The 25,903-nt window shown below is 34.2% G+C and overlaps 2 protein-coding genes across 7 annotated transcripts; both read right to left on the reverse strand.

The window, feature by feature from the left end:
- Positions 1-660: 660 nt before the first annotated feature.
- Positions 661-9,661, reverse strand: LOC133307511 (polyadenylate-binding protein-interacting protein 3-like). Of its 5 annotated transcripts, none has more exons than XM_061508022.1 (15): positions 9,437-9,661; positions 7,136-7,286; positions 6,903-7,064; positions 6,595-6,731; positions 6,175-6,365; positions 4,351-4,528; positions 3,998-4,234; positions 3,211-3,338; positions 2,999-3,065; positions 2,833-2,866; positions 2,253-2,578; positions 1,957-2,103; positions 1,593-1,688; positions 1,448-1,504; positions 661-1,058 (listed from the first exon to the last, which is right to left on the reverse strand). In XM_061508022.1, exons 2-15 carry the CDS (start codon positions 7,269-7,271, stop codon positions 1,029-1,031), a joined length of 1,926 nt encoding a protein of 641 aa, XP_061364006.1. In that variant the 5' UTR covers positions 7,272-7,286; positions 9,437-9,661; the 3' UTR covers positions 661-1,028. The 5 variants fall into 5 exon arrangements, 4 of the variants coding, with proteins under 4 accessions (XP_061364006.1, XP_061364005.1, XP_061364004.1 ...); XM_061508021.1 differs by having other exon boundaries at positions 7,136-7,294; XM_061508020.1 differs by having other exon boundaries at positions 7,136-7,299.
- Positions 9,662-15,520: 5,859 nt separating this feature from the next.
- On the reverse strand, positions 15,521-21,016 carry LOC133307509 (phospholipid:diacylglycerol acyltransferase 1-like). 2 transcript variants are annotated; one of them, XM_061508016.1, is made up of 6 exons: positions 20,176-21,016; positions 18,514-18,736; positions 18,052-18,335; positions 17,355-17,667; positions 16,962-17,221; positions 15,521-16,454 (listed from the first exon to the last, which is right to left on the reverse strand). In XM_061508016.1, exons 1-6 carry the CDS (start codon positions 20,631-20,633, stop codon positions 15,971-15,973), a joined length of 2,022 nt encoding a protein of 673 aa, XP_061364000.1. In that variant the 5' UTR covers positions 20,634-21,016; the 3' UTR covers positions 15,521-15,970. The 2 variants fall into 2 exon arrangements, with proteins under 2 accessions (XP_061364000.1, XP_061363999.1); XM_061508015.1 differs by having other exon boundaries at positions 17,319-17,667.
- Positions 21,017-25,903: the final 4,887 nt, after the last annotated feature.

Raw genomic sequence — 25,903 nt, forward strand, 5'->3', positions numbered from 1 at the left:
TTCACCCATTCTGCCAATTCTGTTATCCAGCAGCACTGAGAATATTCTCTCCTATCTCCTAACGGATTATGTGCTGACTCAATAGCAAGATTGATTGCCAGTGTCATCCGGGGCTTAATCCCAATCAAGTTTGGAGTACAATTTATGAGAAAAACTATTCTCATGCTATATGAAATAAATTTTTTCTCTTACACACTCTTCAATAACTATATCATCTTTTTTTTTTCAGGTGATAAAGCTCACAAATTTATCTTTATAACATGAAATAATTTATCTCCTTTAACATAAGTTTAATAAAACCCATAATTTATATGCGAATTTTTCTTTATACTTGCGATGGTTAAAAAAGAATCAATGCATGTTGACACGATGCATAATTTGACACTGTCAACTTTCGTTCTTCCTGTCTCGTCTTCATTTACTTGGACCAAAAAATCACATGGAATTTTGTAATTATCTTGAAGATATTACTTGGTGATTCCGTGACTTCCAATATCTTTCATCTGAGATACTTATATGTTCACACTTGCACGGTAGCCACCATGATTCGGCTCTCGTCAAAAGATGTCAAAGTTCTTAAGAAATCCAATATGTTAACTACAAGTTTACACTCAAACGATTAAATCACTAAAAGCATAAATGAAATATACATGTATCATCTAACTGATATGACAGCAACTTCACTAGCTGTGGACATAGGTCAAAATAATTGGTAGTAATTTAACTAGGGAAGACACAAATTAAAGTGAATGTTGCATCATAATAATACTAAGGAGAAAAAAAGGTGAATGAGTTAAGTTACTACTACATAACCAAAAGCTCGAAAATTCCAAAAGATGCATGGGTGAATACAAGATCATTAACTTTTATATCCTAGAATGAGCCAGCTTTGTAAATTATCAAACTTGTATGAAAATCCTCCCATAAGCTGCAGATATCCTCTTCATTTGAAACTCTTTAGGCCATCCACTGAGTTTATTCTTTTCAGGTAAGGAGCGAACTTGCCAAGACTGCAGTCAATCGAGTGGTCAATAATCCCGTCCCTTATATGGCGTCTCCTGTTAAAAACCGAAATGGAAGATTGAGTTCCCAAAATATTGACCACAAAAAATTGCTCCAGAAGTATATAATGGTAGCCAAGAGTGTTCAAATTCAGATCAGATGCCTATATGAAGAAAAGTCCTGCTTCATGATTGTTACAAGGAAAAATGTCCAACATCCATGATGCATCAGCATATATTAAGTTATTGAGATAGCTGATTTTATCATGAATCTTTCTCATCATGCTAAAGACAGCAAAGCTGTGATACATAAAATTAAAGCAGACACATATGAAGTCTCTAACCAGAGCAAAGGAAAAGGCAAATTAACCATAAACATTTCTCAAATAAAAACGAGTAAAAAATAAAAAACTAAAAATTATGATCAAAACATGTTGAATCCTTACAGGTAGGTAATTCGGCATGTACAAAACTTGCCTAGGATGACCAAGAAGATGTCCATACTGCAATTAGATTGATAATATTAAGTACTTCTGAAGTATCAATATTCACATAAAAGTCACCAATGAGAAACTAAAAGTGAAATCCCACCTGTGGTCCATTTGGAGGAAAATATGATTGGGATGACATTTGTGCAACCTGTGGATTATATATAATAGGTTGTGGCCCGGAAAAAGTAGTTCCAACCTGCACATCGTTTGCAACGTAATCAAGGTCGCAAACAAAAGCAAGTCAGATTATTGAGTACAACTTTTAGACCTTACTAAAAATTCTATATAGTCTCCTATAGAGTGACTAGGCCAATTTGGCTGTTAATCATAATAATTAAACAAGAATGAACTAGGAGAAAACCCTTTACAAGAACACGGGTGAAAATATTTAAATACTTACTATAATAGTAAAATACAATTTTTCCTCACTGGAGATTGAGAATATCTTTCCGTGAAATACTTACTCCAATACCCATGGGCATGGCTGGCATATTTGATATAGAGGATACATTAGCTGGGAAATAGAAGGAACCATCAGACACTGGGGAGCGAGGTCTAACAGGTGTTTGAGATGGAATAAAACTCTTCGCATTAGGGTTGAGCTTGAATTCCTGACAACAAAGGAAAAACAAAATGGGGGAAGCTCTGAGGCATGCCACATAAAAGACCATATTTTGTGTCTACCAGAAAAAAAGAGAGAGAGACCAGCATTTGCAAGTTCAATTTCCTATTTGAAAAAGTCAATCTTGAACTTTCACACCTTCGCATTGGGATTTAGAGTTGATTTTTCGGAAGACAGTGAACCAACTGAAGAACTTGGTGATAGACCAGGACCAGAGGATGCTGCCACACCTCCCACACAATCAGAACCAGATGATGTACAACTAGCTAGTTTTCCACGGGAATTTACAGACTTTGTTTCCACATTAACTTTGCCAGATGCTGAAACCCCAGTCAACTCCCCATGAGACCCTGTTTTTTCATGAGTCTTTGATAAAAAATGAGTAGAAGGAGTATAGGTGACATTTGGAGATAATCCCCTTTTATCAGAGCCAACTTTCTTCAAGTCAAGTGATGATTGTAAATCTGCACAAAAAATTGCTAAAATTAGAGGAATACACTACACAATGAAAGAATCAACCACTAAAATGAAATTTCAAATATAGGTAAGAGCTCCATTCAGAGTACTATAAAGTACTGACAAAATACTTCAGTACTTTGTTTATAATAAATAGAATAATCACTTAAATGAGATTGATTTAGTTTCATCCACATAAGTTTCAGGCACAATGCTTTAGATCTAATCAATTCACAGGGAGCTGAGAAAGAACTTCACAAACCCTCAGATTTTAACAGCTGGACATCCTCAGCTTGCTGCATCAATTAATGGGGAAAAAGAAAGAAAGAAAAATGAGATTTAGGAGGATCAAATAATAGCAATCTCATGCGGGATATTTATGTAGACATGATGAGTATGAGAGTTGTAACACTTAAAATTCAACTCACCATCTGATTTTCTTCCGTGGTATTATCATTGGCTCCATGTAGATCATTAACCAAGTTCTCCTGAATCCTGTAAGTTTGTTGGATTTGAAAATTCATTATAAAGTTGATATTTAGGTTTTTATGTCCCGAAAGGCCATCCTTTGGGGGAAGAAATACCAATAACTACAGTGAAACAAGTAATTATATGCAAAAAAGCAAAAGTCAACAAACACCTGCTTTGCCCATCCAAAAATGAGAAACTTTGGGCAGGGAGCTCAGACGCTAACTGCTTAGCATGATCATTAGAACCAAAGCGACATAAATCCACACCAGTACTTGAGTGATATGACTGAGAGTGATCCTGTGCATGAAAGTAACAAAAAAATATTAAGCTGAAATTAGGAAGTAAAATAATTACTTTAAAGGAGGGGGGAGGAGAAAGCAAAAGCTGGACAAAAAGGAATATTTGATACAAGCTTTGTTTTAGACACCTGATTTGTATTTTGTACTATTTTTAGATGTTAAAAACTGTACTAATTTCCAAAGCAGAACAAGACTCAGAACGTTTAGCACACTTTCAAGCAGAAATTATTCGTGAAAATATCACAGCTCCTAAAATTAGTCAAATGTTGCCTGCTTATTAGTTAATGTTTCTAAAGGATATTTTTTTATTTTATTTTTTTGGTACAGCTTTCTAAAGGATATTTTACCAATACTATAATACATGCTACATTTCTATGTTAACATGTATTATTATGTCAAGGTTCAGTGTATTTGAGACACAGTTTTCAGCATGTGCTTCTCTTTTCTCTCTCAACATTCTGCATGAGTTCTCTGTTGCACCTGAAGAGGGTCCCTCATAAAGTGAATGAGTACTTGTGGATGGACAACTGTGAACTAAAGGCATAAAGAAGCAAATGCCTGCCAAATTAGTGTCTCATTCCCTCATAATTTGAAGTCTGGGAAAAGAAAAAAAAAAGGAGGGGGGGGGGGGGGGGGTGATGAAATTTGAGGAGATACCGCAGAGGAGAAATTTGACCATGTTTGAGCTCCATCATTGCCTTTTCCAGCACTTATTTTACCCGGTCTCTTAGTAACCAAACCAGAAATACCACCAAACGTTTCAGAATTGTGTGAATCAAGCACCTTGTCCTCATTTTCATCATAACCACTGTCATCAACACCTTTACCCCTATACACTGAAGAGAATCTTGTCTCTTCATCAATATCAATGTTATCACGGTGAAGGCCTCTTTCCTGTTGAGAAAAATCAGAGTTTGAGGAATTCAAATAGACAAATAAACGAAAAATTACAGAAATTTACAAAGGGAAAAGAAAAGAAAAAAAGAAGAAAGCATTGAAGCCACACCAACCTCTGCTAGATGAAGATCTTGGGTTTCCTCACCCTCAATTTCTCTTGCTATTCTTAAAGCTTGTTTTTCCAATTCTCTCATCTGAGGTCCTTTTTCAAGCTTCGTTGTATAGAGTTCCTCATTGAATGTGCTTTTTACACCAAACAACATTTCATTTGTTTCAAACTGATCCCATCCCCTAGAAAAATACAAAAATAATAGTCAATGTAAAACAAAACGGAGGAGCAGTGAAGGACTAAAATAAGAAAGAAGAAACAAATAACAAAAACCAGGATATAAATTATGATAGTAGCAATGTCACAATTAAGCCTCATCTTGATAAGCAAGGACATACTAAAAAACCCTATTTCCTTTTTCACAACCATAACCAGATTTTATGGCAACATCCTTCCCATAATGCTCCTAGACTTCAGCCATGAGAAAAGAAATGAGGTACCGCAAGAAAACAACCGATCTTTTTTTTTTTTTTTTCACTTGACAAGTAATAATAATGTCTTAGAAGACTTCAAAGGGGAATAATTCAACTACACATGACCCAAATGAGTTGGTTAAGCCACCAAAGTAAATAGGAGAAGTAAAACCTGAACAAATAGAGTACCAATGAAACATGTATACACAAAGGAATTCTTAAACTCCTTCGAAGATTTTTCATCGTCATTAAAAATAATTATTTATTAATTTTCCTTCATTTGTTACAGGAACATCCGACAAGGCATTTCAACAAAATCTCATCCAAGCTATAATACTAGTCCAGTAATTCATAAGTCTATTATCATAACTGTGCCCTCTAAGAGAAATCAGTCATGTTTTACTGCAAGTCATTCCTCAAGAAAAGCTTTACTACAAAAAAGGTCTCAAGCAAAAAGTTTATAGAATAATAGCAAATTAACCATCCCTAACAAAAAATCTGGTTGCAAAAAGTTAAGGAGATGAACAAGAAACATGTGATTACAAAGTAAATGAAGATTATTCAAGAATATAGAAATCATGTTACAGAATCAGTGCCCAAAGGTGATTCTACTCCACTATGACCAATGTGAAAATGTAATGAGACATATGCCAATATACCCAATATGACCAATGTGAAAATGTAAATTTCCAGTTTCAATTTTTCCAATATACCCAATATGTCATGTTTATAATTTGAAAATGGAGGAGAAAGATGCCACTGAGACATATATCATTTGCATCCTATATCCTATTCTTAATAAACTTCCTGTTGTAAAATGTAATTAACCATTTCAACCCAAACAAAAGCATAACTTGTTTGAAGGCACTTTTTGTTATTTAATATTATATTATTCCTTAATACGCCCCCCCGTACATGAGAATTCTTATTTTATTTTTATTTTTTGCTTTGAAACGTGAATAATGCCCACGCTAATTTTTTTTGGTTTACCTTATGCTGGGATTTAATTTATTTTTAATAGAAGAAAGGGGGAAGAAGGAATCGAACTTTAGACCACTTGGTTGCAGAGGTTTTGATATCATGTGAAGAATCATTTCAATGCAAAAGCTTAAATTGTTAGGTGAAGACACTTTTTATTTTTTTTATTATATTATTCTTAAACATAAACAGAAAAATAAAAAAAATAAAACAGCTTCATACTATAGTTTCACAGCCAACTTCGAGGCTTAAAAAATAACAAATGGGACTGATAAGCATGCATCTGGGTGTCAAGGCTTCAATAAAAGAAACAAATCTACAAAAAAGGTCGCCTAGTGCTATAAAGCTCTTGCTGTGTGTGGGGTCCAGTGAAAACAATTCTATTGTTCATAAAAGAAATTTTTTTAAAAGGGATAATAAGAGAAATATAAAACAACCTATTCCAAGGGTCATCAAAGATATTTTCCAGTTCAGGGCATTCTGGACCATCTTGATCAGGTATCCATGGTTGTAATTCTCTCCCTGTCTCAACATGACGAGATTGAGATATCACTGAATCAACCATGATCTCCTGATGCATTACATAGTGAGATTCGCTAGGTAGGTCATCTCTAGAAACAGCAATATCCTGAGAAAATGACACATTAAAAATATCATTAACAAATAAATCGAAAGTGTGTTCGAAGCAACTTCACCTAATCCTGGACTAAAACTTTTCCAACACCATTCATTACTATACAGCATCCTAATTAAAAAGAAAAAAAAGAAAAAAAAGAGTCCATAACATAGTAAGACCTGAACTGAATTTACTAATATAATTTTCCCAGTACTCTGCAAATACATGAAAAGTAGCAAACCTTCGCTATGACTTGTACAAGTTCTTTAGCAGGTATAATTAAAGTCTTAGAAGGAGCTTTGCTGACAAATTCTACACCCGAACTCTGCCCTTGCAAAGATCCATCCTTTGTCAAGCAAGCCATTTTTAAAATGATTCCTAAAAGAACAGTAATGATCATATAAGCAGTTAAAAATGTCAATTTCTCTATGATCTGTAGAAATAATGATGAAAACAAGAAGCAGGAATCTATTCAGCTATTCAAGAATAGAATAGTATTATTGTCTTCAATATCATCAAAATCAATAACACAAACATAACAGAACATACCAAAATCTTTGTCAGTATTTGTAGCATGAAATATCCCAGAGTATATGCATCCATTTTTCACCTGGACTTCCACCTGGTGCCCAATAAGACATGTTGTTACATATACCAGTCGATCACATGAAGAACTCTCATAACTATCACCTTTAGTTCTAGTCGGTGCACCTATAATAATATATATCAGTAAAGTGGTAAGTAAAATAGAAAATAATAAATAACTCAGGCCAGAAATTCACCTGTAGTTGTTAATCTGCTGGCATTTGATTTTCCAGAGAGGACCTTATTATCAGACTTAGTTGCCCCTTCTTTTTCAGATTTCCAACGGCCATATCCATTAGATGATTTGGGCAGCCCAACTTGTTGCAAATTCATCGTTACCCACAGCCCCTGTCTCACTAATCTAGAATACTTAGAAAGTCAATTTACAAGAGTACATTCTATTAAAGATCGCAAAGACAGGGTAAATATATATATATATAATCTCCAAAGACTTTAATTAACATTTAAAAGAGAAAAAAAGAAGAAATAGCCGCAAATGATTCTGTTATCTGTCCACAGCCAAAATTCAAGCAACAATATAATAAGGAAAAAGTGTTTATCCTTTTAAATAACACAATTTATATCATTTCACTCTCACAAAGAGGTGGGACCCACACCTTTATTTTTTTTGTCAACTATCTCTCCTCTTTTATCTATCTCTTTCTTTCTCTTAAAATGACACAACTTTACATCCTTTAAAATGACACACACTTTTCCCATATAATACACTAAAATTGACCCTATATCTAGTTATATATGGCCAAGAGCTATATAGCAATTTATATGCAATATAATAAGGAACAATATAATAAGGAAAAAGTGTTTATCCTTTTAAATAACATAATTTATATCATTTCACTCTCACAAAGAGGTGGGACCCACACCTTTATTTTTTTTGTCAACTCTCTCTCCTCTTTTATCTATCTCTTTCTCTCTCTTAAAATGACACAACTTTACATCTTTTAAAATGACACACACATTTCCCATATAATAAACTAAAAATTGACCCTATATCTAGTTATATATGGCCAAGAGCTATATAGCAATTTATATGCAATACATATTTAACACAGACCAGTGCCAAGTACATTTACATTCAAGAGTCTAAAACAGTTAACATTTTAATCCATAATTCACGGGAATTTAAGAATTCTGAAGGCATTTTTCTTATTAACGATTGAAAAATCAAGTTTCTTCTCTCCCCACTTTTCAGTATCTTCTTGTCCTCTTCCTCAGACTTACTGTTCAGCCCTCATTCTCCAAACTGCAACATTAAATTCTGTCCCATCTTCATAAGCAATAGAATCTATATCCCCACAACTTTTTTCTGACTTGGCTTTCACCAGCAAAAAAAAAACCATATTTATATTAATCGAAATTATCTAAAGTCCCAGGCTCCCAGCCACATTGGATATACACCATTTTATTCCTCACATTCCAAACCCCTTTTAATTTGTTACAACTCAAACTTGTCCAAGCAAAAACCAATCTTTAAAACCCAAACCCACAAATCATTCCTCCATTCCAAGGCCTAAAGCAAAGTTTGGAAATTGGAACTAAATGCCCTCAATATAACCCCACCACAAGATGATCTTGAAATTTCAAACACCGCCAATAGTTGATTTCAAACCTTATGGTGGCAGAGAAATGATACAACTTTTAGGGGGCGTTTGGTAGAGCAGAAAATTTTTTTTACCAAGGAATCACAATTATTGGGAATATGGTGGGAAAGTAAGTTTTCTGGGAAAGTTAAAAAAAATTGTTTGATAGGCCGAAATATTATAAGTTTACTGAGTCTAAGTTTGGTTGAAGGTAAAATATGGTTGGGAAAATGGGTTGAAATTACCAAAGTAAGCCTTGCCTATCAAATTTTGGCACGTTATTTCCGGGATATTTGTGTCCAAATTTTCGCTCCCCAATTTTTTGTTTCCCAGGTAACTCAAAATACCACCGTCTGGGTGGTAATCTAAATAAAATTTTACACACAATATCACATTCTCACGCAAATTAGAACCCTAGGCAAATTTTTTGAAACCCCTACCAGACATGGTTTCCTTTGAATCCCATGTGAACTTTCCCGGGCAACAAAATAAAACTCCCCTACGAAACACACCCTTTAAGGATAAATTTCTATTGTTATCACTTACTTTTTCGAAATAATGGCCTATTTCTGCTAGAGAGCTTTGCTCTGGGGATTCTCACTTTTCCTTTTAGCTTAATTTTCTGTTCCTCTCATTCTTCAACTAAATATCCAACCTTTGCATTGATGAACAAACGCAGATATCCCAACCGATTAATAATCCGTTGGAAAGCACATAAATTTTTGAAATTTGTTGTTCACTCAGCAAGCCGATTTGCAACCATGCATGCATACCAATAAAATGAATAAGTGATCCTACCATACCATAGCCTAATTTTCCAAATTAAATAGATAAAATAAAAAAAATTCCTATTTGTTTGTTCTGGTTCCACGGAATTGAAGAGAGAGAAAGGGGTACCTGTGGGAGCTTGATCAGAACAGAATTTGATTGAATTTGAAAATGCGAAGCTGTCAGATGTTAGGGTTTGGAATAATGCAAACGACGGAGCCACCAATCGCAGCGACGGAGAGAGAAGCGTAAGGGGGTTCCGTGATCCACAATCAGTATCACACACCGGTTTCGTTTTTCGAAGGCGAAGAGAAAGAAAGAGCGAGAACGAGAACGAGAGTGATTCAGTGTACTCGATTCCATCGTACGACCTTTCGAAGATATTTCTATTTCCTAATCATTATTTTAAAAAGAAAAGAGTTCACCAATTTTTGTGGTTTTTTTTTATCACATATGTCATTGTGTTTTGTAAAAAATAAAAATCACGGACATATGTGATAAAAAATATACCCTTTTACAAATCACAGGAGCATATGTGATAAAAAATCACAGGAGCATAGGTGATTCTGAAGCAAATCACAAGGACATTAGTGAACTTTTTCTTTTAAAAAACAAGGAAGGTTATAGTTACAACCTTTTTTTTTTACAACCTTTTACAACCATATATCTTAACCGTTGATTTCATCCAATCAACGGTTGTCATTTATTATGAATTAATAATTAATTAATGAGTTTAATTTGTGAAAATCATAACGCGAAAATCAACGGTTATGATATATGGTTGTAAGAAGGTATAAAAAAAAAGGTTATAACTACAACCTCTCCCTTTAAAAATATAATATTTTATTAGGAATCAAGTTAAATTTTACTCCCTGTTTTATCTCAACATTAATTTTCCAAAATCAATAATTTCTTAAATTTAATGACTCTTTTTGTAAATTTATTTTAATTTATTAGAGTCAAATTACATTCTGCTCCCTCTTTTATCTCAACATTAATTTTCTAAGATCAATAATTTCTTAATTTCTTAAATTCAATGACTCTTTTGTAAATTTATCTTAATTATCTATGCTGAAATCATTTACATCGTTTCACATTGCTAATAAAAATAAATAAATAAATAAAAGTAAATTAACGATTACAATTTGAAAAAAGTTTAAAAAATTCCTTATAGTTTTATTTTGATCCACTTACCATTTATGTTTTTCTAATCATTTACCACTATGATTTTAAGGATTTTTTTTATCTAAACACATCCTTAACATCTTGTAAACTTAACTAATTTGTATATTTTAAGAGGAAGGATATTGTGACAACCAAATTGTGTTACTACCAAGTGACTACCAATCAATCTTATCGTTAGATCGATTATATGGATCAAAACGGTTATATTTATTTCCATCTTTGTATGGTCATGATTTTCCAAATTTTATACTTTATATTTATTTTTACCTTTGTATGGTTATGATTTCTCATATTTAATGCTTTCACTTTCAATATGGGAAATCATGACCATACAAAGATAGAAATAAATATAACCGTTGGATCAACATAATCAATCTAATGGTGAGATTGATTGGTAGTCACTTGGTAGTAACACAACTTGGTTGTCACAATATCCTTCCCCATATTTTAATCCTTCTTAAGATAAAAAAAATAAACTAAGAAAAAATAAAATAAAAAATAAAATCAAATATATTAGAAACTTACAACACTTACATAAAAGATTACAAGTAAGAAAAAATAAAAATAGAAAAAAAAAAAGCAAAGCGTGTTCAAATTAAAAAAATAAATAAGACTAAATAAATATGTTAGAAATTTACAATAATAACAGAAAATTTAAAAATTTTTAAAAATAGTTTAAATCAAAAGAAAATAGATTGACGACAAAAATAAAATAAAATAAAAAGACCAGATACGTTAAAAAATTACAAATTAATTTATTTTTTATTTCTTGTTTATCTTATACCAGATACGTTAAAAAATTACAAATTAATTTATTTTTTATTTCTTGTTTATCTTATTTTTTGCCTTATTTTGTTCTATTTCTTTCGACAGTGATAGGCATTATTATTTTTCTATTTCTTTCGATAGTGATAGAAAAGATTAAAAGTGAAAAAAATTACAAAAATATATTAATTGAAAAGAAGAAAATAAACTAAGAATAAAAAATAAAATAAAAATAAGTTAGAAACTTATAACACTAGTTTATTTTTCTTCTATTATTTTTTTTGTCTTATTTTTATCTTATTTTTTATTTTATTTTTGTCTTTGGTCTTTTTTTTTCTTTTTGAACTCCACTATAAGACTTAAAAGTCTTGCTCCCTACCTTAGTAGTTAATTTTATTTATCTAATGATTTTCATTTATTTAAAATTAATAATTAATTAATTGGTATAAATCAATAAACTATAACAGTTAAATAGACAGAAATCAACGGTTAAGATGAAGAATAATAATTTTAAATCTTACACTAGAGTCAAAAGGTCCCTCCGATCTTTCCGCTCCACTATAAGACTTAGAAGTCTTACTCCCTATCTCAACCGTTGATTTATATCCATCTAATGGTTGTCATTTATTTAAAATTAATAATTAATTAATTGATATAACTCAATAAACTACAATCTTTAAATGTAGAGAAATCAATGGTTAAGATGTGAAGTAAAAAAATTTTGTCTTATACTAGAGTCAAAATATCTCTCCATACACACACACATGAGGCCAAATCTTTTTACTCCACAGAGTAAGATTAATAAGTTTTACTTTTCATCTCATCCATTAATTTTCGTCAATTTAGTAATTGTAATTTATTGAATTATACTCATTAATTAATTATTAATTTCAAATAAATGTTATCATCAGATGAACAGAAATCAATAATCGAGATGAGAAGTGAGATTTTTTATTCTTACACTAGAGTCAAAAAATTCTCTCTGATTAAGATATACTCATCAGATTCATAAAAATCAACAATAGAAATGAAAAAAAATATTTCTTATTCTTACGTCCGAATCGAAAATACCTTTCCTTAGTGCATGTTTGGTGCATAGTATAGGATAAGACCTGATAGTATAAGACCTAATTAAATTTTAATACTATCCAGCGTTTGGTATGGTATTGTATAAGATAATATCCTCCAATATTTTAAAAATTAATATATTAAAAAAATTATTTTCATATATAAATATTGAAATGATATATTAGTTCTTGAAAATTATACTTGTAAGCAATATTAATACATCAATCCCTTATCAGGCCTAATCCACCACTCCTATGCTTGATTAAGTTATACATCATTTTGATGTATTAAGGGATCATGTTATATAAACTTATACTATACGATGGTCACACCAAACAACTGAAAATGTCATAACGTATAGTATAAGCTTATACTATCAGGCCTTATACATCACACCAAACAGGCCCTTAATGTAGATATATATTTTGAGAGGTAACAACCACTTATGAATTTTTTTTTGGATTACATCCATTATCTCAAGTTTTGGATCGAACCAATCCATTGACCCAAATAGTTCATGGAAGAAAATTTCTTACCAAGGGGCACATTGCGTCCTTAAACTGATAATCATCTTTCGGCTAACTTAACCTCCTCCGCCCCTCGGGACCAACAAGGGATAGTACAAAAATATTCACTTGTTGTCCATCGACTACACCTTTTGGACCGTTAGCTAGTGTGTATCATCTTACAAGAATAGAGAATGGCATAGATCAACCAGCACATACCTTTCTTTAATGTAGATATATATTTTGAAAGGTAACTCACAACGATACAGAGTTGATGACTTTTAACTAAGTTTAGTGAATGAACGCCATATGATTTTGTTATTAGTATTCTAACATATTTAATATATATGAGGGAAATGCGAGCAATGGGTCTGAAAGAAAAAAAATCCATTCACTCAAATGTTTCCTTTAATCCGTATTCATAGTCAGTGGCGGATCTAGGAATTTGATGAAGGGTGGGCACTTCCGCACCTGAAATGCAAAAAAATGGGATCTAACCTTTGCGGTTTCCATCGCCAAGAATAACTACTTTATCTTTAGGTTGAGATTTGACTCCAGGCTGTGACAAAGGAGGAATGAAATAAACAGCAAATAAATTGGTCGTGTAATGTCCCACATCAGTTGGAGAGGGGAACGAAGCATGCCTTATAAGGGTGTGGATACCTCTTCTAGTGTGAGGCCTTTTGTGGGGTGCCCCAAGAAACAAAACCGTGAGCCCGAGAGCAAAGCGGACAATATCATGCTACAGGGTTTGGGGCTGTTATATTTGGTATCAGAGCCTGGCCCTGGACCGGTGTGTACAGCGGGGACGCTGTATTCCCAGTGGGGGAGGATGTAATGTCCCACATCGGTTGGAGAGGGGAACGAAGCATGCCTTATAAGGGTGTGGATACCTCTTCTAGTGTGAGGCCTTTTGTGGGGTGCCCCAAGAAACAAAACCGTGAGCCCGAGGGCAAAGCGGACAATATCATGCTACAGGGTTTGGGGCTGTTATAGGTCGACACAAAGGTATGGGAAATTCCTTCAGCTTCAATGGCTCTGCGAATGTTGGCCTTCACCTGAAATGCACTCTTTACTGGATCCACAGCATGAGTCCTGTCCACATCATTTCCAAACTCTGAAGGAAAGAATCTCTGCGAAACAATATAATTATTATAACAAGCTCAAACTATGTTTCTGTTAGAAATCAAATTTGATTTTGCAACATCTACCACCAATCTAGAAAATCATAGAAGAATCAAGAGTTGCTAAAATAGAAAATTCCTGAAGCTATGAGGCGTGGAAGATCAAAGAAGAAACCAGAAAGCTATCACCGCCGTTCAAGAAGAATCTACAAGATTTGATAAATAAAAGACTATAAATCTACAAGAATCAAATAAAATATTTGATAAATAAACAGCAAATAAATTGGCCGACACAAAGGTATGGGAAATTCCTTCAGCTTCAATGGCTCTGCGAATGTTAGCCTTCACCTGAAATGCACTCTTTGCTGGATGCACAGCATGAGTCCTGTCCACATCATTTCCAAACTCTGAAGGAAAGAATCTCTGCGAAACAATATAATTATTATAACAAGCTCAAACTATGTTTCTGTTAGAAATCAAATTTGATTTTGCAACATCTACCACCAATCTAGAAAATCATAGAAGAATCAAGAGTTGCTAAAATAGAAAATTCCTGAAGCTATGAGGCGTGGAAGATCAAAGAAGAAACCAAGAAGCTACCACCGCCGTTCAAGAAGAATCTACAAGATTTGATAAATAAAAGACTTGCCATTTACTAGAAGAATCTACGCCACTCAAGATGGGTTGCCAACAAATAATAATAAACAAATGAAAAAGAAGACGAGTTGGCAAAGATGAAACAAAACATGTCCTTGAAGAAAGATGTAGAAAGTTGTAGACTTGCAGCAAAGGAAAGAAAAGTCCAAGTAGCAAAAGTTTAGAATATTATATTATATAGAAGAAAAAGTCGGTAGGTGAAGTCTATATGTAGGTGTATGTTGTAGTTTGATATGTGCGTAAGTGGGATTAGGAATTAGAAAAGATTAGAAAGAAAAAGAGAGAAGAAAAGAACAAAGTGTCGGATCACTTAAATTAGAAAAGAATGAGATAGATGTGTGATAAGAAAGTGAGAGATAGAAGGAATAAAAAATTTAAGCCAAGGGTATTTTGATATTTTCATATCAAAATTTAAGGGGGGGCAAGTCTCCTACTTGCGTCCGCCTCTGTTCGTAGTAATAAAATATGACCATTACTTAAATAATCAATAAGAATTTAAATAAAACTTATGTCTTAAATTTAATCACTTTAAAATACCACAAACAAAACTTAATCATATAATTATTATCAGTACAATACCAGATAAATCATTAACCACTTTCTTTTTTAATAAACTTATCCATTTTGACAAATTTATGACACTTCAACTTACCAAAATTTGAGTAATACAGTATATGTCTGAAGGGAGAAGTGTGTATTATTTTAAATAACACAAAATTGTATCATTTTAAGGTAGAGAAAGAAATAAATCATGAAAGAGAAAGTGGAAAAAAAAAATTAAAGATGTGAATCCCACCTCTTTGTAAGAGTGAAAAAATGTAAAATATGTCATTTAATATGACACATTTTTTTTCCATGTTTGAAATATACTATTTTATAATAGAAAGAATTCAGTCAAAAGCCAATCTCCTTGGATTATAAGTTTTAATTTAAAATAGAATAAGTTAATTCATACATATTGTTGACTCCTGTTGCCATTTTCTCAGAGCTTTTCTGGTTACAGACTATGGAGTCATTAAATAAAGAATGACTTGTATCAGGGGGAAAAGGTACTAAGGAAAAATATGATGATACAATGAAACCACAACTTGATGCTTTAAGTTGTACCCCAGCAACAACATAAACAGCTGAGCTTTACTTAACCAAGCCCCCCTCTTCAGTACATGCTCTTTTAATTAAACCAATTTGCATAATTCATCACTTCACTGAATCAGAATTTGATCAGCAGAACCAGAAATTCTGGATGCATCATATAAAGCTTTGGTAGCAGTGAAATAACACTGCCAAAAATTGTATTATTATATCCTTTTGGGGGGTTTCAGAGAAGTGGAGGACTGGTAAGTGCATTGTGCCTTCATTCACAGAGGTAACTTGATTTTCTCAGACCATTTAAGGATATCAGAATACACCGTATCACCCCCTAGATCTTCACCTTTGGCACCAGCTGCCACCCTTATAACATCCTCAATCAATGCAAAATTTCCCATTATGTCAACATGAGCACCACTTTGTGTACCCCGGCCTTCCAGCAAGTTTGCTGGAGGAGAATGATCATATTCTCTAAGGTAAGTGCGGATCCCAGAAGGGTTGAATCTTGTCTTCCCACGCCAAGCTTTAGCACACATGAATCCTGAACTTAGAACTGGCACAGTCTCATCCCCATCAACAGTGTACACTCCACCCTTCAGACAGCTATCTTCATCACCACCATCTGCTGTACTATCAATTTCAAAAGGAATGTAGCACTCAGCATAGGGAGATAACTTGTAAATATAAGCTCTTTCAGTTGGTAAGCCTACTCCATACATAGAGAAGATTTCCATATCAGGAGCATTTGGTAATCTGCAGATATTTTAGAGTACCAAAAGGTGTAAATTGAGCGTGGGAAAAAGATTAGCAAGCACATACAGAGTTTATTAATAGAAAAGCGCTATAAAGAAGGTAGTAACCTTTATTTACATATTATATATGAAAATTGGCAACTACAAAAGCATATATAAACCACTCTCCGTTAAACCCGACTAGAGGGTAGGAGTGAGAGCAATCCTTGTGTATTGCTTTATCGGTCCTAACATATTTGCAAAGAGACTGTCTCCTAAATTCGATCCTATAACCTTTTAATCACAAAGGAACAGCTTCAACTACAAAAGCCATAAGTAATTAAGACATGTCAACCAATATACAAGCTCACAAATTTGGGTAATAAAATGAACGTGCTACATTGAAGGAGCTAAACTATTTTAGAGCAGTACCACCAAAGCATCTATTTCATAAATGTATAGCGAGAATAGTTATTCAAATAACCTGACAAGCATGATAAAAAAAAGTAAAGGAACCAAAAGTTCTCACTTTGTTTCCAAGGGGTTTGACCAATATTTGTAGTGTTCATATTTTGGATCATCCAAATTGTCAGCAATTCCATAAGAGAAATGAGCACTACCACGAGCCATCATTTTTGGAGCAACAAAATGAAAGAGGTCTATGATTGAGTCAGCTGTGTAAACTTTATGCTCGGCAACAGCTCTTACTCCCTCAACTCCCATGTCATGGTATTCAGTCCACACATCACGACAAGAGGTATTTGCAATATTGTGACCCTTAATGGCATCCTGTTCAGTGTTAACAAAAAACTAAGTATTAACTAAGATAATGGATTCAGAAAACTGAAAAGATAAGGTAAAAGAAGGAGTAAGCATACAAGACTACAGCAATTTCAAGATTCAATGTTAAAAATATGCTCACCCTGAAGTCAATCATCTCAATCTCAGAGGAATGTGCCTCTGCCACATCTCTACCAAATGATATCATTCTTCCATAATTGGCAACATTTGTTTTATTTGTCTCTTGGCCTGTCAACTGAGTACTGTTAGTGCTTTGCTTTTTCTTGTTAGGGATATAGCCTTCCTCAGGTGACCAATCAAGACCACCCCATATAGTGTCCCCTCCTCTTGGTATCATTGACATCGTTGAGTCCCAAGTGCGTGTCATCCTCATCACATGTTGCAAGGTTTGAAGGCGGAACAGATCATTATCTAAAAATCCCGGTGCTATTGCCCTTGATATAACAAGAAAGAACCAAATTTAATTTAAGATATTCAATAGTTGGATGAAAAAAAAAAAAGTTAGCATGAGTGCCAGATGCAATCAGAATTTGCTCTCTCTAATTCAGATCAGTAGTAGGAGACGCAGATAATGTTGGACATGATTGTTTACTTAGCAAAATATGTAATAAAAGGAAGAAATTTTTAAAGGAGAGAGGATAAGAGATATCTTAAAGGGTATTATAAATCATAGCTGATTTAAACAATTGGAGTAAACAGGTAGTATAGAGTAACTGACATGGACATTCTTAGCTGGAGTATAATACAGATGAACCAGGATAAACTCTGTAAGTCATCACCAACTTGTTACTTAGCAATTGAACACTAAGTAAATTTACCTGGCAACAGCAATATCCCTGGCTTCAGCTGAGAAAAGCCCTGATATAGCCTTGGGAACACCTAAAAATGGTCCACCAATGTTTACAACTGCCTTTATATATTTGGAACACCAATCTGGCCCTCCCCCACCACCCATTGGAGCTGGTGCTTCAACCCATTTCATAAAATGAAGAAAGTACAAGGCACCCATTGAATGTGGAATAATAACTGCCTTATTCCCACCATTAGTAGCAACCATTAGTTCTATGTTGCTTTTTATCCGACTTAGTGTTTGATCCCGCACCTGATCAATTAATTTATTGATGGGAGAAAAAAACACAGATTCAGCAACTGTTTAAAATTATATATATATATATATATATCCTTTTTTTACTTCTCTTCTTACAGGTGCATAATCAATGAACTTCTTTGGGTGAGGCATAACAAGTTAACAACTCCAGGCAAAATCAGTTATAGAATACCTCAGTGTTCTGAAATGATATTCTCCAATCATATGCAGCCATGTACATAGTTTTTTCTTCATAACCAATGCGCGCCAAGTTAGCAATTAGGACTGCCCACACGAAGTATCCTGCAGCAAAGTAATCAGCAGCTACAAGTCCAGAGACAGGCCTGATTCTTATGCCAGGTGGATCCAATCCTGTTTCATTGTCCAGTGACATGTGCTCCACCCAGCATGAAGGTCTGCAAAAGATCCATAAAAAACAAGACATAAATCCTTGTTCCACCATTTCTACATCTATGGGAATTTGATTAAAACTTACAAGTATCATAAGCGTAGGTAAAGGTTGCAAGTTCAAAAGAACAACTCACGGTAAGAAAGAAGTGGCATCTCAAAGAATTCAGCAGTGTCTATACTCCCACCGGCGCAAGAACATTTCAAAAAACATGAATGATGGTAAACTATCTTTAAGCCTTATCTACGCCATAAGTGAGGATTACCATTTCCATTTGGAAAGCTATCTTCTCTTAACTATATAAGTTTGGTACATTAAACTACCATTTATTATTTCTTTTCCCCTCAATCTGTTCTTGCTTTTATTTGATTTCATCAACTACAGATCCCAACTAGTTTGGGATAAAGGTGATGTTGGCGTGGATGAAATTAACATAGAGATAAGAACATTCATTGTCATACGGAAGAATTAAAACATCAGTCAACAATTGTACTTCTGCATGTTACTGCTAGTTTAATAAGAATGAATTATGTATCGAATTCAGTATGCTTTCAATGGTACACTCCAAGAATACTGGAAATTCCATTAGAATTTCAATGCTTGACCATACTGGTGACTGATTGCTGCTTCATCTTTCAGTCAATGCATACTCCAGAAATCGTTAGAAGGAATGAAATTAATGTCAATCAGAAACATTCCTAATATTTTCAAGCTGAATAGTCCTTCCACTTATAAAGTGACATGAAAAGCGATTGAAATTCTTCCAATCAAGCACTCACAATAAACATTTAACACATTTGAACAAGTCCAAGGTGGACTTTATAATAAGGTCATTGAATATTTATCATCCTAAATGAATGAGTGGAATAGGCACAGTGCTTGAAAATATCTCGATCAGAGTCCAATGTTTACAAGGAAAAAAATGATCTGACCGTACATTATTTAAAAGGACAAATTCTGAGAATAACCTTTTTATGACAAGTTAATTCAAATAACAATAAATAAATAAAATAAGTCAAAAGAAAGCAAAATTTAACCATCTCAGGCAATCTCCTCATCAACCAACAAGACCATAAAAGATAAGTTCCCTTTCAATTCATTATTCCAATGACTCCACCAATTATAGAAACAAAGTTGACAAATCCAAGTATCCAACAATCTGAAATTAGAGTGACATTTTTACTAAACACCTTGCCCACCAAACATAATCAAATTTACATATTTAACATCGTTTCGATTTGTCGTTAGACTCATTACCAATCACCATGCTCATCATAATCAACACAATAAAGCACAAACATACCAATACCATAAACAACTTAGCATAACAAAACAAGCCACACCCACAAACCAAAGCAAAACCAAAAAGAAAAAAGAAAAAGAAAATCCAAATATCACCATAAAATTATTATAAATAAGAACAAACACCAGCAAAATTGTTGATACCTTTTGTAGACATCTCCAAAGGTACCACCCCACAATCTTTTCCTAAACAATCCCTCAGCACATTGATGGCCCTCCCAGAGTTCAAGCCCACCGGTGACGATCCCGGGCACAAAAACCACCGGGTGCTTCACCGTGAGCCCCTCCTTCTTGAGTTTAAGGCCCGGCGGGTCCGGCATGGGCCCGGTTATGGCCTCTGTCACATACTGAGGAAACGAAGCTGGCATCACCTTATACAGAAACAGCAAAAACCACCACAGCGTGCAAATGCACCCCACGAACCAACAACAGCTATCGATACACGACCACTTGCTCTTCTTCACCGTCACCTTCTCCTTCTTCTTCTTATCATCTTCTTCCTCTTCTTCTATCTTCTCCCCTTTAACCTGAACCTTCGGTTCCGAACTCTGAGTCTGATCCTTATCGATATCCGACCCTCTTCTCCTTCGCATCAGAGACATGTTACTAATAACGCCACTTGCTTCAAACCCAGATTTTCTATTTTCTCGAGAAAAATTATCACTTTTTTCTCACCTTTTTTTTTTTGTCGGTAATATTTCGTTCACTTTTGCCCCATATAAACGGATGGGGTGACGTTATTTTTCATAAAAATTGAATATTTGTGCGAAAATGAAAAACCTTTGATTTAGAATCTCATTGGGTAGCTCGGTAAGCTCAGAGAAAAAAAAAAGGAAAAAAAAAACGGTTTCTTTTTCAAAGTTTAGTGGGAAAGGGATTCTGCTGAAGATTAAAGTGGACATCAAAGTATCATGATTACTATTTAGAGTATCCCTAAATCACTCAACGGAAAGTGATCTTGAAGCCTTTTTTTTTTTTTTATTCTGAGCTGATTTTCCTGGGAAACAAACAGAAACTTATCAGGAAATTGGGAAGGTGTGTGTGGTTATTGGGTGTGCTGAGTGGTGGTGGGTCTAAGACTGAGTTAAATAAAACCGAGTTTGATGATGTGGCAGAACCTGATTGGTTCATTTAACAGTATTGGCTATTTTGTTTTCCCTTCCCACAATGGCAATTATTTGAGAAAAGTTTACGTGCTCAAAGACGAATTTGGTGCTCTATTTATCAAATATAATAAAAAAATAATATTTTTATATTTATTTCTACCCATATTCCATTTTTTTTTTCTTTTTGGAGCAAGGATCATGTTATCCAGGGCCACGCAAACTTTTCTCCAATTATTTTTGTTTGCTAAATATAGCATGGGTAGAACAAAAAAGTAGGTGTATAATAATGTCGGTGTTTATAACATTTAATTTGTTATTCCATGATTTATGGTATATATTATCAAAATAATTCGGGGGCATTCGGACCCTTTTTATAATGTTACTTCTCTACTTTTTTATATTTATATTATGGGAAAAAAGTTTCTGATGTTACTTTAGACAACTTTATCTAATGTTCATCGAAACGACGCCGTTTTGGAGTTGAAAAATTTAAAAATTAGAATGATAAAGATTATTATAACCCTGAAATAAATTAAAATTACAAAAACACCATGATTTCCGTTCCAAAACGACGTCATTTCGATGAACATTAGATAAAATTATCTAAAGTAACTTTAAAAAAAACAAACCCTTATATAATTACAAAGCGACTTCATCTAATTCTATTTTATTTTCCTTTTTCATAACCTCATTAATTTTTTTAGTTTAATTTTGATGATAATTAAAACTCAGACACAAACAAATATATATTACGTAAAGATATAGGAATTCATCTTCTACGCTACCAACAAATGTCATCTCATTTTCATGATCTGACTTCCTGTTATGTGTTCTAGTGAACATATTCATATAACATTGTTTTGATTTTCAAATCTTCCATCTCCGTGGATCCAGATTGGTGGCTGCTGGGGCTGCGTAACAGCATTTAGTTCCTTGGTATTGAAATTCCTACAAAACTAACGTACAGGTATCTTGTAATGAAAGGCGTAACGTATAAAAAAGATGATAAAAACATTAGAGTCTAGTGGTGATCAAACAACTAGTTAAGCAAATGCAAACTTGTACTCTATCATTACTCACAAAAGAACAATGCCCGATAGTAAAAATAAATGAATAGCTACCGGGAATGATTGGTTTAAGTGACAAGAAATTAGTTACCCGGAATAGTTGAGGCTGGAACTAATATTTTGAAGTTGTTTGGGGAGATTAGAAGAGATACTTGCAATACACTTTAACGATCAAGTCAGTAAATGTCCTGGTACTATAGTAGATGAGTATCGTGGTTATGCCATATAATAGCCCTAACCTAATTAATTAGTAAATTAAATGTGATTGAATAATTAAGCATGTAATAGTGAGTAAAATTACGTATATGACCTAATTAAGTAAATTGGGGTCACTTTTGAGGTAAAAAGTGTACTCAGTGAAAATTAAGGGGTATAAATGAGTGCCGGAAAAAGTACCCCAAAATATAAAAATGAAAGTGGTAATATTTCTAGAAAAATATTTCAGACATTTGGGTAAAGTTTGGTAATTAATGAAGTTAAATAGATAAATTAAAAAAGAACCCAAATTCCTTCCCCAAGGAGGAGGAGGAGGAGGAGGAGAGAAGAAGAAGTGCGCCAGAAGAGAGAAAGAAAGGAAGGAAGAAGAAGAAGGAGGAGGAGAAGAAGAAGAAGAAGAAGAAGAAAGGGAAAACTCCAAACCTTAGCCAAATTCATCTATTCCAAAGTCTAAACCACTCCAAACATTTTCCCCTTTCACAATCAAAGCTTGGTTTTGAGTGGGAGTCTTTGTGGAGTGAGATTTTAACCTCCAAAAATTCGACCCATGTGAGAAATTGAGGGATTTGTTGGTTTCTACCTTCATGGAAGCTTGAGGAACAACCATTCCTTGTTGTGTGATCCATTGTGGTGAGTTTTCCACTCTCTTTCACACCAATTTCTTGAGTTTTACATGATTTAGGTTTTGATGAATAGTGTTTTAGGATTATATAAAAATGTGAGTAAATTGACTATGGTCTAGGAGGATTGAGACTTAGTGTATATTATGAAAAATGCTAGGAATGACATACAATTGGTGAAAATGAGCTTAGATAGTTATATGACTACACTTTGAAAATTGCAAGAATATGATACTTGATTGTGGGTTTTCTTGCCATTATGATCAATGGTTGGGTTGAATAATAAGTATGTCCATGTGATGTCTAGGATTGAGGCATTTAGACCAACCGTGAGTGATCAACCATTGGAGCAAGCTATGGAGCTTGATTAGCTCTTTGGAATAGGTAAGCTCATGTTAAGTTATAATGTAGAGTTGTTGTGGTACTGATGGATATCTAAATATTCATTGGATTGCATGATTGATGCTGTGACACCTTGATGTAGGTGTGTACTTAGCAAGTTAAAATTGAAATCAAAGTTGATTGGTTGTAGAACCTGTTGGTGGTGAACAAAGGTTGAACGGAAGCTTTGAAGTAAGCCTTCGGACCTTGGGTGTAATTCCCTTGATTGTTCCACCAAGCCCTGATTGGGTAATGGTTGTGATAGTGTATATAAATGCAATGAAATAGTTTAATGCTTTGTTATACGTATGTGTATGCTTTGGTGTGGCATAGGATGTTGTTTCCCTATGTTGGTATGTTGCATGACGATGCGTAATTCATACTTGTTAGTTTAGCTGGCCAGTAGGACTATTTGCATCTGAGTATTCTTAGGACAACTTGAGAGCTCGAGGGATTTCTCCTGGAGATGTTTGTTACACACTGAATGGATATGTATTTATTGCATTATTATTGTTATTGCTATTACACTGTTATTGAACTATGGGATGGAGAGATGCTCCAAGGACCCCTGGTTTACTGTGATATATTCGTATATCTCACCCCGTGTTGTGGGGACCCCCTTTCAGGTAAGGATGCTGCAGGAGCCTCTAGTGGCAAGTGGCCATATTTAGATTAGTAGATGCATGAAGATGTTGCATTCTTTTGGGTTATACATGACATGTAGTTGTACCATGTATAGGATTTCATTTGAAAGCCAATTGCTATATGTATGTCATCTTCTATTTTGATGGACTTAGCCTATGCTCATCTCTTTTGGTACCTCTTTTGTTGATGAGAGCCAAGGGATTGATCATAGTGTTTTGTAGCTAAGTCTCATGATTTGTAATTAAGACATGTTGCAATGATGTAATGTAGTAATTATTGGATATATGTATATGATGAAATAGCATGCATGTTTCTTTTGATGTATATGTACCTTGCAAGAATTGAGGATCATGTATCAAAGTTGTATAATGTCTATTAGGTGTAAGGAGAATGGTGAAAGTGGGAAGAAACCTCCCATGGTGTCACATGAAAACAAGGGAGGGCATGTTTTGCCCAGTTGGAGAGCGTTTTAGCGCGGAAACGAGCGCTAAATCGCTCTAAGTTCGTAAAATGGAGGAAAGACCTCTGCCCTTAGACGTTTTAGCGCTAAAACGCTCTAAGTTCGTAAAATGGAGGAAAGGCCTCTGCCCTTAGACGTTTTAGCGCTAAAATGGGCGCTAAAACGCTACAGTGGACGTTTTAGCACTTAGTTTGGGCGCCAAAACGTTCTGGAGACCTGTAGAGGGTAAAATAAACTGCTGATGGGCGTTTTAACGCCTATTTGGACGCCAAAACGCGCTACTCGAAATCAGCAAATACGTAGTTTAGTGAAACTTGCATAACTCGAGCTACGGAGCTCCGATTTGAGTGCGGTTTGAATCCACTCGAAGCTAACAAGGAGATCTATAACATAGTAGGAGATGGGAACTATAAAGGAAGTATAGAATTAATTTAATAATAAAAGAGATGAAGACATTTAACGATGTATGGTCTAATAAAATGAGAATATGATGTTAAGCTTAATCTCACTATTCCGCAAAGTAATATGGTTATGGTCACGCAATTGGTTATTTTAAATTTGGCTTGTTTAAAAAGAAAATTTTATCCAGATTTCTAATTGAACCAATGTGATTGTAACTGCGCTTAATATCATAAAGCAATGTTAACAAGCCGGTTTTAGAACGGGGTGTTACATGCCACATTGATATAACAACATTTATTCATATTGGTGGACAATAATAACCTTTGCAAGCTATTTCCCAAGCTGAATGCTTATAGAGGCTAAGCAATCGTACACATAACAACAATGAGGTGCCTATTGTCTGGTCATTGGTCATGAAGGGATAGTAATGCTCTCACATTTGATGTCGTATAACTGCAAATGACTGACCAAATAGCTAGTTTCGTATGTCATGTAGTTATCAAGCTACGTAGGATGACCGTGTTTCCTTTCTCAGTAAGCAATAATCTTTGGGCATTTTGTGTCTTTTATTGATTGAGCCTATACATACCTCACGTGAGAAGAGTATAGTACTATCAAATATCAATCCCTTTTCATTTGTAAATGACTATTGAGTGTATTTTTGTCGTTTAGGATGGTGTTACGAGGATAGTGGATTTATGCACTATATTGCCTTCTTTTATGTTTATTAAGAATTGAACAACTAACATCGCCTGGCCATTCTTTAAGCTTTGCAATGTGATCAGTCCAACACCAATTGGGCTAGGCCTAATCACATACGGTTGAAGGTAGAGAATGTTGATGAAGAGAAAGACAGATGTGTATGTTATTTGCCGAGATGCTTGAGTGCTTGACGAGATGTTTGTAATACGTTTCAGGATGATTGGCAGCACCTTTGTGCTGGAAATTGACAATCACACAAATCACAAACGAAAA

Source organism: Gastrolobium bilobum, unplaced genomic scaffold (genome assembly GCF_033153095.1).
Source record: "Gastrolobium bilobum isolate Gb01-03AN ecotype WA unplaced genomic scaffold, APGP_CSIRO_Gbil_v1 utg367, whole genome shotgun sequence".
Taxonomy (NCBI): domain Eukaryota; kingdom Viridiplantae; phylum Streptophyta; class Magnoliopsida; order Fabales; family Fabaceae; genus Gastrolobium; species Gastrolobium bilobum.